The following is a 16,017-nucleotide window of genomic DNA, read 5'->3' on the forward strand; positions in this document are numbered from 1 at the left end:
CCCTGAACCCAGCCCTCATTCCCAACACGTATCTCGAGCATCTCCCCCAACCGCCACTCCCCCCGCCTCCAAGTCTCCTTCCCAGTCTGGCCTGAAACCTGCCTCCCGGAACAACTCCCAGACTCCCCCAGGGCGCTCCTCCAGGTCCCCCTCCTACAGCCCTATGGGCTCGGGCTCCTACATCGGGTCCATTCCAGGTATCCCGTCCCAGATCACCCCGTACGTGCCCCGCTTCCTGAGGGAGCCCCCCTTCTACCAGCCCCCCACGTCTACATTGCCCCTGTGCCAGCCCCCCCAGTCCCCCCCACGCCAACGGCGCCCCGAGTCCCTCTACCTCCCTCTCCTCCAGCCCCCGCCCCACTACCCCAACGCCATCAGCAACTTCCCGACGCCTCCCAACCTGTTCACGCCCCCGTGCTCGCTCACCTACAAGCTGCCCATCGACGTGCTGGTGGGCTCCAAGCCGCCGGTGGTGCCCTCGGTGCTGCCCGCCACCTTCTACACGCCCTTCTCCCGCTACTACTCGCAGCCGCGCTTCTACTACCGCTCCTTGCCCCGCCGCCGCTCGGGCGGCTACCTCTCCATGCAGTACGAGAGCCTGAACCGCTCCGTCCGCTTCCTCCCAAAATAGGCCTCAGACCTATTTCGGACCAGAAGCCTCTGCCAGCAAATTCAAGCTACTCCATCCAGCCTTCATCAGCTACCTGACGGAGAGGTAGGTGGTCGGGGTGGCAGCGCCCCCGCACTGCCGGCCTTCCCTTTAGGCCCACCTGCTCTCACCGAGCCAGAGCCACACGCCAAGCCGGTGCCAAAGCCTTGTTATTGGTTTAGCTACTTCAGCACCTCGATGGAGGTGGTGGGCACCAATCAGGGGAACAGGAAACCCGGAAGAACTCAAGGTCGATTTGCCAGGGCTGTTTGTTTATTTAAAAAAAAAACAACTTACTGATTTCAGAGAGGAAGGGAGAGAGAAACATCGATGGGAGAGAATCATTGATTGGCTGCCACCTGCACACCCCCCATTGGGGATCTAGCCTGCAAACTGGGCATGTGCCCTGACCAAGAATCGAACCGAGACCTCATGGTTCATAGGTCGACATTCAGCCACTGAGCCTCGCCGACGGGGCGCCAGGGCTGTTTATAAAGGCACAGGCTGGGTGTGGGCTACCATGAGGTGTGGGGCAGCAGCGGAAGCTGAGCTGCCACCATCTTCAGGCTTAAGGTGAGCACAGGGAGGAGCCAGGGAACAAGACCTGATCTCATTCGGTGTCCCTGCCGTGGCGGGGCAGGGCCACTGGTCCACCTTGAAACATTTTGGTTGGCAGTAGGCGAGTGCAAGCACCACTAGTACGTAGAGGCCAGGGCTGCTGCTGAACATCCTGTAATGCACAGGACGCCCCTGCAGCCAAGATTGGCCCTTTATTTATTTTTAAATGTATTCTTATTGATTTCAGAGAGAGAGCGGGAGAGGGAGAGAGAATCACTGATCAGCTGCCTCCTGCCCCCCACTGGGGATCTAGCCTGCAACCCGGGCACGTGCCCTGACCGGAATTAAACCGTGACCTCCTGGTTCATAGGTTGATATGAACCGGGCCCTTTAAAGTGTCACTAGTGCAGCAGCTGGGTGAGAAACCTGCTGCAGCCGAGGCGAGCACCCCGGGAGCAGTGAGGGTCCAGGTGGGCCTGGGCAGCGGGGGCCCAGCAGTCACAGCCGCGTGCAGAGGACACGCTGAGGCCAGGTCTGCCGGAGGAGCTCGGTTTGAATCCAGGGCTGAGGCCAGGGCCTGTGATCACCAATGGGGGAGGGGGTGTCACTCTTGTGCTACCTCACCAGTGACTCCAGTCACAGGGCCTGTGTGGTTCCTGTTTGGCCAAGAGTGTGGGGATAGGGAGAACCTTAGGTCTCAGACTAAACGCAGGCCGCCTGTGCCCTAGCGCTGTGGTTACTCACTAGCCCAGGGCTGAGGGCAGGAGGTGGCACAAGTCAGGCTGGATGCAAGCTTCTAGGAGGAAGCAGGCTCCCCTGTGGATGGGCCCGCTCCTCTTCCTCACCCCGTCATCTAAGGGGGTGGTTCAATCAAAGGAGACTGTGGTCTTTAGGATCAGTTTCCCCAAGAAGAGACCTGATGGGAGGAGAAGGGCCAGGAACTCCCTGGCCTTTCCAAGTCGGTCACTGTAATGGCGTAACTATCAAGCTGCTGTGCAAGACCTAAATGTCTGAGTTTCAATGCCGTTTTGCTTCCAGGTTTTTGAAATCAAAGCGGATTATCTCAAAATTTAAAGACTTATATATGCCTAGTACTGGGGCCCTCATGCTGCTGACAGCGTTACATACCTGTGACCAGGTAAGCGGCCTCTCGGGAACCCACAGCAGCAGAGTCCAGGTGTGAATGGAACCGGACTTACCCCAGAGCCTACACAAGGCGCACCTCAGACCTGATCCCCCAGCTGCAGGAGGGGTCTAGGAAAGGCAGGGGAGAGTCGCATCCAATACCCAGGGTCCTTTGGGGGCCAGCCCCTGCCCACCCTTCCTTCCTTCACGCCCTTGTCCCAGGGCAGCCACTCTACGCGGCATCCAAGACACGTTACAGACTGCTCTTCTGAAAGCAGCCTTCTCCAGACCTGGGCGGGGACATGCATTGATGGGGACACTTTAGAGGTGGGTGGGACAGCAGGGCTCGCCCCCACAACCTCTGGTCACTCCGAGAGACGTTCCATAGGAGACAGGGAAGACTCAGCCGTTTTCAAAGGCAGGCAGTGACCCCCACTGAGGCCACAGGGCTCTGGCCCCACACCTCGTCCCTGCTGTACAGCAGGAGTCTCACTTCACTTATGAGCTGCACCCGTTCACTTGCATCTTCACAGGCATAAGGTGGGGGGCGGGGCGGGACTGGGCTTTCCTGAATCCATGTCACTTGACATGAGTCTGCACGCAGCAGCTCAATGCCCATCTTTGTCCAGGTTAGTGCCTATGGATTCATCACAAGTAACTACTGGAAGTTTTCCGACCACTACTTCGATCGAGTTAAGCAGCCACTGGTATTCTATGCAAATCACGATCTGTCCCTGGAGGCAGCTCTGTGGTGGGACCTGCACAAGGCCGGCATCCTGCAGCTGTACCAGCACCGAGCTTGATTCTTGCTGAGCTGGGGGCCAGGTCCCCTTCAAAGGGCCGAAGCCAACTCCCCGAGACCCACTCCTTCCCTCAGGTGACACTGAGGTGGGTGTCTGACTACCACTGAAGCCTGTTCATTGTGAAACACCCTATCTTGCCCTTGGTTCATCCAAGAAAGCCCCCGCGTCTGAGACAGACACCCCCTGGGCCAAGGGAGAATGGACTGTCCCGCTGGCTTTGTTTAAAACGGAAGAGAACACTCCCAAGATGTGCCGTCACCCTCCCCCCAAGGGGCAGACGGACCTCAGAGCTGAGCCTCAAGACCAACAGGTGCTGAGCAGCACTGGGAAGTCAATGGAGGACTCAGCCACACTCCATCACAGGCACCTGCACACTCCCAGCCAGTCCTCCCATGAACATGCAACCTCCAAGGCAATTCAGCTCAAGGACACATCTTCACCTTTCTAGACCATGACCGACATACATGAGCACCGTGAGAAAGAGGGAGCGCAAAAGGCAGAATGTAATCTGAAACCAGGTAATTGCATAAAGGATGGATGGCCGTCTTCGTTGTGTGTTGAGGTAGAAGTAGCACGCCGTGATACCATGCAGGGGTGTAGCGTGGAGACCAGAGAACTCCAGAACCACGGGAAGGTTCTGGTATTTGACGGGGCCAAGTGCACAGAAGGTTGCCTGCCTCTGAGGGGATGCCCGTTACAGATATATTGCCACCTTGTCACCAAAGGATGGCATCCTGTAATGAACCCCCTTACTCTGTATTGATCATCATGGTGCCACAATTTGAACTTAATTGATAGGCAGTTTCACTTAGGCATTATATAGGCTCTGGAAGCCAAGCTATCACCGCCCAGCCCTTAAGCCCTGGGATCCCCCCGCCCCTCCGCGGCAACCAGGCAGCTTCCAGGACAGTCTGATGCCCGCACTGTGCGGGGCTGGGGGTCTCCGCAGGGCTGGCTGGTAGGCAGCCTTCCCCAGGCAGCAACGACCCGTCCCCCAGGACCCAGCACCCGGCCTGTGGCCACCCATTAAAGGGGCATAAAATCAACTTCACCCCAACACATCTGATTGCATCCTGGTTACCGTTAAACCCAACTATTAGTCTGTGAAACTCATTTACCAAGGAATGTTACTGAGCCACAATATACTGTTGTTGTGTGGGTCTCCATCTGAAACCCACAATGCCCGTCATTTGAAAATGTTTATTTGTGCTTCAAAAGTTAAGCCCAAGACACACTGCCTGAAGAATTCCACTCTGAGAAACGTTTTTCTAGGCGGAGCCTCTGCTTCCCGCAAGAGCACACTCAGTACATGTTAATTACCTCCATCCACCGTCACCGCAGTCCCGCCAACACACGAGTAACCAATATCGACCCCCACGCTGCGGCTTCCCAATGTTCTTAGTTATACCCCAATTTCACTAATTTTCTGGGATAAACTCATTTGCTCTCGAATTATCTGGCTATTTTTTAAAAAATATATTTTATTGATTTTTTTACAGAGAGGAAGGGAGAGGGAAAGAGTTAGAAACATCAATGAGAGAGAAGCATCGATCAGCTGCCTCCTGCCCCACCCCCCCCCAGGGATGTGCCCGCGACCAAGGTACACGCCCTTGACCGGAATCGAACCCGGGACCCTTAAGTCCGCAGGCCAACGCTCTATCCACTGAGCCAAACCAGTCAGGGCTATCTGGCTATTTTTGAAGATGAAGTCCACAGAGCTCTGAAAGGATTCTCCTCTGGGAGAAACACTTTACAGGCATTAACATTAGCAACAGAGGCTGCAGGGATCCGGCCGGCACAACTGGGAGGTCACCTGTAAAACCAGAGAATCATGTGACACAACAGCCGACAGACTGACGCAGACTGAAGACTGACTTTAAAGAATCCACCACGTTAGAGAAGAGGCAGCCACAGAGGTGCTCGTTCAAACCCAGGACGCCCTGTGCGTGAAGGCACGATGGGTGCATCAGGTAGTTCCATGGCCGGTGAGGCCCCCAGATGATGGGCAGCTTGTTTTCAGGAGACCGTGCTGGAGCGGGGAGGGGGCAGCAGTGTTTGGGAAGTGGCCAGTCAAGACCAGCCACAAAGCACCGGGGGCATTTGCATCACCTGCTCCAGATGTAAAACTCGTGTAGATTTCCCCACTTAGTAACATGCCCTTTCAGTTTGTTGGGCTGTAAGCTGCTGGGGCCAGTTTTCAGGTTCACCAAACCTCACCCCAAATATAGCTTCCATGGTGACCGAACACACATGTGGCCTTGAATATAAAGAGCCCAAACACACCCCACTTTCAAGCGGTGCCACTTCAAGCTGGCACTAAGCCATGTCCAAGCCACTGATCCCTTCCTGCCCACACGCCAGTCATGCCTTTCCGGCGAGATCTGAGCCAACCTTAGGAGACCTGGTGCTAAGCACCTGGGACACGTGATAGAAGTTAGGGCAGGAACAGCAGGGCAGGCCCCGGGGCAAAGGCGAGAGGCCAGCGGCCCCAGGACTCTCCCTGCACAGCTGCAGGCACTGACTCCCTCCGTTTTCTTGAAAGATGTGACAAGTGACAAGCACTCTCGTTCCCCAGCAAGAGGGGAAGCCAAATCCTGGCCACTGCCCAGTTCTGCCATCTCTCACATAGCCCGTCCCTCAGAGACATTAATCCAGGGGCCTAAAGCGTGACGGTAGGCGCGCCATTGGCCTTCAAGCTGCAGAGAGCTGAGGCGCTGGCCTGGGGCCCCACGGGTATCCAGTTTCCTTTGGAGTCCATTCAGTGTGATTGATCCCTGATAAAACCTGAACTTGTAAGAGCACAGGGCCCAGCCACCCGTCAGCCTCAGAGCAGACTGTTCTCCCTCAGTGAGAGGTTCAGACAGGGATAACGAACCATCATAGGCTTGGGGGCTTCTTGGGGACAAAGTCGGGTGAGACGGAAACAGAAACTTACAACGGGAGGAACCGTTTCACTTGCTTCGGGCAAAGCAGCTCAGTTCTGTGCCTCACACCGCAGGCATCTGACAAAGAAAACACCTGTGTTAGTCTCCTTGCCACTTAGCAGAACCCCAAGTCCCGGGCAGGGAAGCAAAACGGTCACCCCAAGCCTGTGCGGAAAGTCGTTTCGTCCGTGAGAAAACCCCACTCCAGGCCCAGGGCCACTTACTGCCGCGTAGAGGCTTCTCCTGGAGGGTCCGTCGCGGGTCCGAAACCAAGGCTGGACCGCCCCTGGCGAGGAGAAATTGCAAAGAAAAACCGACTCAAGAAACTCACTTTCCAACCAGCCTAATTATCTATAAGAAGCTTGGGAAACGGAGTCTCAGACATCCAAATTCCACACCGAAGGCCTCTTGGCCTTCAGACAGGGATAACTTTACATCATCACGGACTCGGCTCCCACCAATCTGCCAGCCCACAGCACGTGCAACTATTTTTCTCACCAAACTCTGCTTTACTCCCCTTGTGAGAACGCTCATTCAACCAGATCTACTGGATTAGAAGGTACTTTCCCTCAAGGGCAAAACCTGACCTGGATTAGAAGGTACTTTCCCTCAAGGGCAAAACCTGACCATATCTAGTGCTAGATGTACCCAGTGTCCAGACCTGCCTGACACATCGACAGTTCATGAACTTTTATTTTTTTATAATCCTCCCCTGAGAACATTCTTCCATTGATTTTTAGGCGGGGGCGGGGGGTGGGGGGATATCGATGTGAGAAAGACAGGTTGAGTGGTTGCCTCCTTGCATGCACCCCAATCAGGGCCGGAGATCGAGCCTTCAACCAAGGTACGTGCCCTTGACCAGGAGTCGAACCCGAGACCATTTGGTCTGAGAGCCAACACTCTATCCAATGAGCCAGACTGGCCAGGGCAGTTCCTGCCCTTTGAAAGGCAGGGTCTCCCTCAGCACCACGTGTCTTATAGCTGAGCCTGGGGGGTATATAGTCTAGTGCAGGGGTCCTCAAACTTTTTAAACAGGGGGCCAGTTCACTGTCCCTCAAACCGTTGGAGGGCCAGACTATAGCTCAAAAAAAAACTATGAACAAATTCCTACGCACACTGCACATCTTATTTTGAAGTAAAAAAACAAAACGGGAACAAATACAATATTTGTATTTGCATGTGGCCCTCGGGCCGTAGTTTGAGGCCCCCGGGTCTAGTGCAGCCGTGGGCAAACTACGGCCCTCGGGCCGATTCCGCCCGTTTGAAATGAATAAAACTAAAAAAAAAAAAAAAGACCGTACCCTTTTATGTAATGATGTTTACTTTGAATTTATATTAGTTCACACAAACACTCCATCCATGCTTTTGTTCCGGCCCTCTGGTCCAGTTTAAGAACCCATTGTGGCCGAGTCAAAAAGTTTGCCCACCCCTGGGCTAGTGTCTTTCCCGGTGCAGATTACTCCTTTAGGCACCACAAACGGTGCCTGAGGCCAAGAAGCTGTTTCTTTCTCACTCCTCTCTGTGCAGAGCAAGCATGTGGCTTTCTGTTTTTTAAGACAGAGGATTATGGATCTGCCCCGAGAGCTGGTTAAACACAGCCAGTCCTATAATCTCGCTGTAACAAAAATCGGGGCTAAAAGTAGATCCGATCATCTAGTCCTCCGTGCCTGCGCCCACACTGCCACGCGTGATTCTTGGGCCCACTCATCCAGGCTGGAGGTGGGGTCCAGGAATGTGTATATTGTAACACTTCGTAGGTGGTTCTGTCACACAGACAGGTCTGGGAAGCACTGACCCTGCTTTGCAAATGAATGAATAAGGCTGTGTGGTTATCTGGTACCGGCAGAGGCTAGAGCTCAAATCACTCAAGCTGGTCTGATGCAGGGTTACAATCTCAGCTCTACGGACATTCTGGGTGGACAGTGCTTTTGTGCGGGCGCTGATTTGTGCTTTGCAGAACACTGAGCAGCCCCCACCGTATCCCAGCCACACCGCCTGCCCCCAGCTGAGAACCACTGGTCTAACCTAATTCTCACAACAGTTGTAACAAATACTGTACGTGAGACTGCTTGGCAAGGAGCCTAGCAAAGAGTTCCTTACTTACTTCCCTTAGCTGGGCAGTGACAACCCAGAAAGACCCACACATCTCCCAGATCTAGCCGACCAAACCTTAAAAGAGGTCGTGACCTACACAAGTCAGTGAAAGAGCTAAAAACCTTACCGTTTACAGAAATCTCCATCACGAAGATCCTTACACTCAACATCTGAAGATGACGGTTCTCACGTGACTTTTCTCAAAGCCCACAGCCAGCACCTTTAGCCCGAAGGAGAAATAGGGTAACATAGGTCTCATTCTACTAGGAACAATGGTCAGGCATTTATTCTCAAGACTGACGTTTACACAGCTGAGCCTCAGCAGGTCAGAACTCTTCACAGAGGAAGCCCTTTCCGACAGGGATAACTTTAAATCATCCTCAGCTCCGCTGTAACCCACACTCCTAAACCCCACCCAGCCGTCTCCCCTTCCAAGGCTCCCTTCACCCCGCCCCATGCAATGGTTTCCACTAAGTTTCAAACAGCGACACCTAGCGGCCCCCACGTCACACTGGCACAGACCCCTCACTTCCGGATGCTAGATGTATGCCAGCATTTGTGCACAGAATGGACCTTATTCTGAAGTTCAACTTCCGAATCAAGTGCGAGGCGGACTATTAGACGGCTGTATGTGAGGGGCCTCCCCACCATCTCGGCTTTCTCATTCCTGGTACCCTCCCAGATCCTGCCTGCACCCTGCCATTCTTACTCATTTCGGGGCTCCATTCATTCCAGTCCTTTTAAGCTTCAACCTGCAGGTCCGCTTCTGTCTCCGCAGATGCTACTGGCAGGCCTGCGGGGAAGGAAAAAATGACCGTGTAAGGTTCTTTGTAGAAACGCGGCTTTCCAAAGTCTCCAGTCCCGTCGATGGCTAAATGCAGAATTCTCTAGAAACTGGTTGGGGCGGCTCTCCAGGCACTCGAGGCGGAAGTCTCGACCTGAATTAACACCTGCCACTGCCGGTGCCTCGGGCGGACCCGGGACGCCCTCAGGGCCGGTGCTGCAAGCTCAGCCCACAGCGGGCTGCGCGGAGGGGCCCTCCCCCAAAGGTGGGCTTGAGCTCTCTCCCTTCAACCGTAAAACCTCGCGCCGTTTGGAAAGCGTTTTCTCATCCAACATATTTTTAAAAAAATTTTTAATAAACATATTTTATTGATTTTTTTTTTTTTTACAGAGAGGAAGGGAAAGGGAGAGTTAGAAACATCGATGAGAAACATCGACCAGCTGCCTCCTGCACACCCCCCACTGGGAATGTGCTCGCAACCAAGGTACATGCCCTTGACCGGAATCGAACCCGGGACCCTTCAGTCCGCAGGCCGACGCTCTAGTCTAGCCACTGAGCCAATCCGGTCAGGGCTCTCACCCAACATGTTAGCTAATCCTCCCAACCACCCTGTCAGGAGGATGAGAGGTTTGGCATCACCATTTCGCCCCTGAAAAAGGGAGGCCACGTGTGCTGGCGCCCAAAGAAGACCCCGTGTTCCCGCTTCCGCAGCCTTACCCTTGCGAAAGGCCTGAGGCCCGAGGCTGCTCGCCGAACTGGGCCCGGACAGAAGGAGCCATGACTTCCAGCCATGCGGCCGGCCTCGGGGAGAGGGCGGGGCCGCGCCTGCGCGCAAGTCTTCTCGGCGGTCTCGCTGGGACTCTCGCGATGTTGAGAAAGGGCTGATGGGAAACGTAGTCCAAAACAACAGCCACTGGGGGTAGCCGCATTTTCGGCGCGACCCTGGAGCCGGGGGTAAGATGGTGGCCACCACCAGAGGCAGTAGAGTTCCCGGGGTGGGAGGCCTGATCTGTGAAGTTCCCGCCGTTTGAAAAGGAAGATGGACGGTCGCTTTGGCTACCGAGGCTGGGAGGGCTGGGGGTGGTGGTGGACGCAGAAAGTTCGAGGGGGCCCCACGAGAGGGACCCGTGAGGAAACTGAGGCACGGCTGGATCTCATCTAAATCGCCCCGTGGATTTCAGTCGGGGCGGGGAGGGGTCACCGGGCGTGGTTGGTTGCTTTAGTGAAGCGGAGGGAAGGATCGCGGAGAATTGTTCCCCGCCCCGCTCAGCTGCTTTTCACGTTGGGGCGAGCGCAGTGAGGCCCGGGCGGCAGGGGGCGCCCGAGAGCCAGGGGCCAGGCTGCTCTGAATTCCCCCGAAGCCGGGTGCCATGGGTCCCGCTGCCAGTATTGAGAAGGAAAAATAATTACATTTTGAAAAAGAACAGAGAATAATGTAACAGCCGCTGGTACTTCTGAGTGTTATTTTTCAGGCAACTGCCCTGGCCTCATTTTTGAAACAACAATAGGGCAAAACAACAACTAGAGCCAGGGCCAGAGTCCACGCGGACCTGGAAATCAGCTTAAATGTGAGCCCTTTCTCATTGCTCTCCCCCCATCCTCCCAGCTCTTCAGCTGTGCCCTCGGCGGTATTTCGTCTGGATTATTCTCTGCACCGTAATGCAGGATAATTCGTCCGTCCGGTCATACGTCGCAGGTGCTTGTTTTCAAGTTTTCGCATCTGTTTACGTTTGACTCCCTTAATTTGATTACGAGCCCTTTGAGGCGGGAGAAGTCTTTTTTAATGATAATTTCTTTCTTTTTTAATTTCCTCACCGTGCCTACTTGATATTCCGCTGCCTTTGCGCCCAGTATGTACTGAACAAATAATCATGAACTCAACAATAACTTCTATCTTGTGAAATTGGTTGTTAACGTTTCTCTGTCTTACCCTTGAAGACATTACTTTGTGTCATACTGGGAGGAAGAGTGGGTTCTCTCTCGCTGCAAACTAAGCCCCTGTCATTTCAGACTTAAAGAGGAAACTTGGCCCGGCCCGTGTGGCTCAGTGGTTGGGTCTCATGATGAACCAAGAGATCACAGTTCCATTCCCGGTCAGGGCACATGCCTGGGTTGCAGGATCAATCCCCAGTAGGGGGCAGCCGACCAGTGATTCTCATCACTGATGTTTCTACCTCCCTCTCCCTTCCTCTCTGAAATCAATACAAATATATTTTTTAAAAAAGAATACGTCCGAATGCAAGCAAGGGCTCAGAACTGTTGAGACCAAGTGTTCATGTTGCTGTGATTTCATTGCACTCGGCTGCTGGCGGGGTCTGGACATGGGAGTCTTACATCTGGTGGAATTGCTACCTAGCTATTACTCTACTTAGTAAAGGCCTATATGTATTGACATGGAAAGAGCCGCACAGTTTAGTGACAGGGCAGGAGTCCTCTCTGGGTGCAGAGGAGAAACCTAGTCAGGGCCCACTGTGGTCACATGCACAGCTCACCGAGTTCCCTTCACTGGCCAGGTTGAAGACATGGTGTCCGAAACCCCCAGGAATAGACAGCGGAGTCTTTGGCATATGTTCACTTCTTAACCTGGAGCGGGGTCTTTAATTCTATTAGTAAGAACGTGAAGGAGGGGAGGTATATCCCGAGCCGCTGGCTGCTCACATCGGGCACGGTGGCCCAGCAGGCACTGCTAGTTGGCAGTCCGGCAGCTGTTCCTCCATCTCACAAGCTGAGCAGACTCTTCAGGATTGTGCTGGGGACGCACCTAGCAGGGGCCTGGCACGCGGGAATCGGGCAAGAAACAGAACTCCTGTTATTTGAACGTGCTTCTTTTTTAATATGTTTTTATTGATCTCAGAGAGAAAGGGAGAGGGAGAAAAAGATAAAAACATCAGTGATGAGACAGAAGCATCGATCGGCTGCCTCCTGCAGGCTCCCTAATGGGGATCGAGCCTTCAATCCAGGCATGTGCCCTTGACTGGAATCGACCCTGGGACCCTTCAGTCTACAGGCCGACACTCTATCCACTGAGCCAAACCGGCTAGGCCTGAACATACTTCTTTAAATATTCACTCTTTTATGATTATTTGTGTCCCAGTCTGACTTTTCCACTAGATCATGAGCAAGACAAGGATCAGGTCTTCATTCTTGTGTTGCTTCTTTTTAACTCTTTAAGTCATCTTTATTACATACCATTGCATCCATGTAAAATGTACAGTTCAATAATCCAATACACGTATACACCCACGCAACCACGACCCCAATCACAATTTAGGACATGTCGTCACTCCAAAGAGCACCTTCCTACCATTTTTGCAGCCAGTCTCCGTATCCAGGCAACCACTGGTCTGCTTTCTGTCACTATGGATTAGTTTGGCCTGTTCTAGAATTTCATACAAATGGATTCATACAGTGGGTATTCTTTTATGTCTGGCTTCTCTCAATTATCCACGTTGTGGCTTACATCAGTAGTTCATTTCCTTTCTATTGCTGACTATTATTCCATTATGTGAACATACCACAGTCTTTATCTGCTCGCTTGTTGATGCGTCTCTGGGTTGCTTCCAGCTTGGAGCTATTATTACGAAAGCTGCTGTGAACAGTTTTGCATAAATCCTCGTGTGAACATGAATTTTCATTCCTCATGGATAACTTCACAGGAAACTGCTAAGCTGGTTTGCTTCCCAAGCAGATGTAACAGTTGTCCCAAACCAGCCCAACACCTATTATGGCCAGTCTTTAATTTAAACCATTTTTGGTGGTTAACATTAGTAGTGCCTCGAGAGTTTGATTTGCATTTCTCTGATGACTTACCATGTCCAACATCTCTCTGTGTTGATTGGCCATATGTATACTTTTTGTGTGACATGTCTATTAAAACCCTCCCCCTTTTGATGGGCTGTCTTATTTATATTAAATTGTAAAATTTCTCTCTATATGTTGGATACAGGCCCTTCCTCGGCTATTTGCTTGGCGGATATTTTCTCCCAGTCTTTCCAAGAATTTTGACCGAGTCCAATGAATCCATTTTCCCTCTTATGGTTAGTGCTTCCTGTCGTCTGTGGAGGGGCCTTTCCTTTCTCTGTTGAGCCGCCTTCGTGGCATCTGCGTTGGGACCTGCTGATCCGTGTGCACGTCCTTGGGAACGCCACGCTGTCCGAGCTCTGAGCTCGTCTCCTCCCCTTGGAGAGGCCCGTGGCTGCGTGGCTGTCTGGGGCGGGTCCCCGTCCTGGCTGCTGCCTGTGGTCGACAGCGCGTTTCTTACATTCCGCCGAGTATTCTGCTGGTCTGTGCCAGGACGTCTGAATTCATCGTGTACCCACAGGAGCTGGCACACGGGCACTCCGGAACGCTCGCCGAGTAGGCGAGTCTGTCAGCGCCTCCGGAGGCGGCCCACGGTGTCTCTGTGGATTGGGAGGCTCTGTGGGCCCCAGAGGGCCACCCTCCCTTCATCTTCCTGGACAGGGGTTTCCCCGAGGATGGGCGTTAGTCCTGACGTCCCCAGCACGGCCCACCCGGGCTCCACACATGCTCCTGAGATGGGGACATTACGGTCCAGAGCAGGCAGGGTCACAAGACCAGCCAGCTGCGGAGCGGGCAGCACTGGGCCTCCTCTGTGGGGACCTTGCCCCTGTACTAACTGGAGGGCAGGCACTGCCTCCTGCATCACCGGGTCACTCCCAGCGCCCAGCACACGCCCCACAATGCGCACCAGAGGCTCCTAATACGCTGTCTAAGTAAATGCCCAGTGGAATAGAGGAAATCTTTCTTTTTAATGCTTAGGTCAGCTGGCTCCGGCCTGTGGTAGTGTGTGTGTGTGTGTGTGTGTGTGTGTGTGTGTGTGTGTGTGTGTGTGCACATAGAAACGGGTCTGACGATTCCTACCCAGGCTCATGGGTCCTAGTCCCTCAGCAAATCTTCTTAAAATGCTCTCAGCTGCCCTCTCGCTGTACCCCCACCAGGGGGCGTGTGTGTCCCACTGAGAGGGTCTGCAGTCACTGGGCACGGGGACTTGTCTCCAGCTCAGGTTTGCGGGTCCCTCTCGAAGCTGCCTCCTCGGTCCCCACGCTCTGCCCTCCCCCTGCAGAGTCCAGAACAAACCCTTTCTCCTCAAGCCCCTCCCCTCCTCCTGAGGGAGGCAGCAGGGTGGCCGAGTGGTGACCTCACTGTCATCCCTGGCCGCCGCTTCCTCCCTGAGGACAGAGCAGGGAGAGGCAGCTCCCTCGCCCCCTCACTGGCAGGCGAGGACTAGTCCTTCATGGGAGAGCCTGGTCTGCCCTTGAATGACAAGCTCCTGGGGAGAGCGCCATGGGAAGAGCCCTGGCCAACGCCGCCCAGCCCACCTGCAAAGACGTCACCCGGGGCGGGGCCACAGCTCATCGCCGTGCCCTGGTCGACAGGTCACGCCCGGCTCTAGACTCGGGTCCTTGTGTCCCCACAGCTGCACAAGCTTTGGCATCAGGGTGCCCGGTGCAGGTCCTGGCTTCACCCTGGCTGTGCGTGCCCTGGAGCGGACTCTGTGAGCCTCCCTTTCCTTGTTGGGTCAGTGAGAAGACAGCGGCTCCTGCTCATAAACAAGACGAGGCTCAGAGAGAGCCCTCGGCACAGTGCCAGCACGTAAGTGTGTGAGACACGTCAGCCGTTATTAATAATATTAGTGGCACCGTTATCATTACATTAACGTGAACCACAGCGTAAGCCGCTCGGCCACTCTCCTTTCGAGGCCCCCAACGAAGTATGACTTTCCTCCAGCTGAAGGTCTCGGGCTTCTGCCTGAGGCCCCTGCAGAGGGACCCTGGGAGCCTGCGGGCCAGCGGGGTACCCTGCCCTCATGCCATCGAGTGGCCGCAGGTAGGCCGTGCCCACCTCATCTTGGGCCAGCGCCTCTGCTACATACCCTCCTCCAGGACCATCCTGCCCACTTCCACACAAGCATACGTTTGGGATGGGCAGGTACTCCCCGAGGTGGCATCTGCACCCTAGGGTGACAGGACAGCAGCAGCAGCACCCGCCCTGCGCCCGCCCGCCACCTCCTCAGCTCTCCCGTCGTGTTCCAGTCTCCAGGGGAGACCACAGCGCCTGGAGTCCCAGCCACAGAAGCACCGCCAACAGCACCGCCCTGGGGTCGTGGCCTGGACACCTCCGGGCACCTGGCTCTGCTGCTACGAATGAATCTGAATCTCGGGGCAGCCAGGAGCAGCCTTCCCCGCCACTGGCTCCCGCCAGCAGAGATTAGCAACAGAGACCAGCCTCCAGATGGAGGACGGAAAGCAACAGGGCAGCCACCTCCTGTCCTCCCCGGGATTCATTGCTGGAAGCAGAGCCCGTTGCCGGGAGGTGTCCAGGCCACGGCCCCACTGGAGGTGGGGACAGTGTCTGGGCTCAGAGGCTCCCGGTGCTCTCGTCCAGCCTTCCTGGCTGCTGGGCTTCCTAGGCCGCCACCCAGCAGTTGCTCCCTCCACTGTCCTCTAATTTGTGTCAGAACCGCCCCCCCCCCCCCCCCAGCCCAGCTATTGTGTGTGTGGAAAGACGGGGCAGGAGGGGGGTCGGGGCGGGACTGGCTGTGGGGAGCTTAGGATTGTTCTGAAATGATGAGTTGCTCGGTAACTGGCAGCGCACAAACAAGCACACAGCTCACATGGGGAACACGGCGTGTGAGCGCTTCACTCCTCTCGAACCCGCACAACCGCTCCTCCAGCCGGACCAGGAGTGACCCGCCCTCGCCTCGGCCGGCTCCAAGCCCTGGACTTTCCTGCTCCCGTTTCCAAGCAGTGGCTCTTCCAGGAAGTGGGAGGGGAGGAGGACTCAGGCTGGGGGACATGTCGTCCGGCGGGGCCATGGGCTCCACACACCCACCCCTGGGACGGGAGACAGTGGGCCAAGAAAGGGGCGTTGGGCCCGGCACCTTCTGCAGAGGAGTCCTAGGCCCAGGGCAGCCGCTTTCTGGGCAGATTGTGCAGACAGCCCGCTGGGAGGGCCCAGGAATGAGAGGGAGCGTGGGCCGGTGTGGGGGGAAGCGTAAACAACCTGCTCCCACTACGGCAGCCTGCACCCTGGGGGACAGCCCTCCCTCCCTCCCGGCCC

General features: G+C 55.0%; 2 protein-coding genes and 1 long non-coding RNA gene across 14 annotated transcripts in view; 1 reads left to right on the plus strand and 2 right to left on the minus strand.

The window, feature by feature from the left end:
- Positions 1 to 13,691, plus strand: part of ST6GALNAC2 (ST6 (alpha-N-acetyl-neuraminyl-2,3-beta-galactosyl-1,3)-N-acetylgalactosaminide alpha-2,6-sialyltransferase 2) — a 22,119-nt gene extending 8,428 nt beyond the window's left edge. For 2 of the 6 annotated variants that reach the window (XM_014531801.1, XM_005884226.2), the window contains exons 7-9: positions 632 to 715; positions 2,246 to 2,345; positions 2,962 to 3,682. In XM_014531801.1, the coding sequence (XP_014387287.1) occupies positions 632 to 715; positions 2,246 to 2,345; positions 2,962 to 3,135 (358 nt within the window). In that variant the 3' untranslated portion in view covers positions 3,136 to 3,682. Of the gene's footprint in view, positions 1 to 631; positions 716 to 2,245; positions 2,346 to 2,961; positions 3,683 to 10,543; positions 10,841 to 12,883 lie in introns of those variants that run through there. The other 4 variants (XR_001360219.1, XM_014531804.1, XM_014531805.1 and 1 more) reach the window with 4 other exon arrangements.
- LOC106724426 lies at positions 4,823 to 9,891 on the minus strand. 3 transcript variants are annotated; one of them, XR_001360220.1, is made up of 6 exons: positions 9,655 to 9,891; positions 8,863 to 8,946; positions 8,281 to 8,373; positions 6,284 to 6,345; positions 6,071 to 6,137; positions 4,823 to 4,948 (listed from the first exon to the last, which is right to left on the minus strand). It is a non-coding gene; the product is annotated as an uncharacterized LOC106724426 (long non-coding RNA). The 3 variants fall into 3 exon arrangements; XR_001360222.1 differs by having other exon boundaries at positions 8,281 to 8,413; XR_001360221.1 differs by having other exon boundaries at positions 8,281 to 8,416.
- Positions 9,898 to 16,017, minus strand: part of PRCD (progressive rod-cone degeneration) — a 12,135-nt gene continuing 6,015 nt past the window's right edge. For 3 of the 5 annotated variants that reach the window (XM_014531808.1, XM_014531807.1, XM_014531806.1), the window contains exon 5: positions 13,252 to 13,337. The gene's annotated coding sequence lies outside the window, so the exon portion shown is untranslated. Of the gene's footprint in view, positions 10,318 to 11,133; positions 11,710 to 13,251; positions 13,338 to 16,017 lie in introns of those variants that run through there. The other 2 variants (XM_014531810.1, XM_014531809.1) reach the window with 2 other exon arrangements.

This window comes from Myotis brandtii, unplaced genomic scaffold (assembly GCF_000412655.1).
Source record: "Myotis brandtii unplaced genomic scaffold, ASM41265v1 scaffold825, whole genome shotgun sequence".
Lineage (NCBI taxonomy): Eukaryota > Metazoa > Chordata > Mammalia > Chiroptera > Vespertilionidae > Myotis > Myotis brandtii.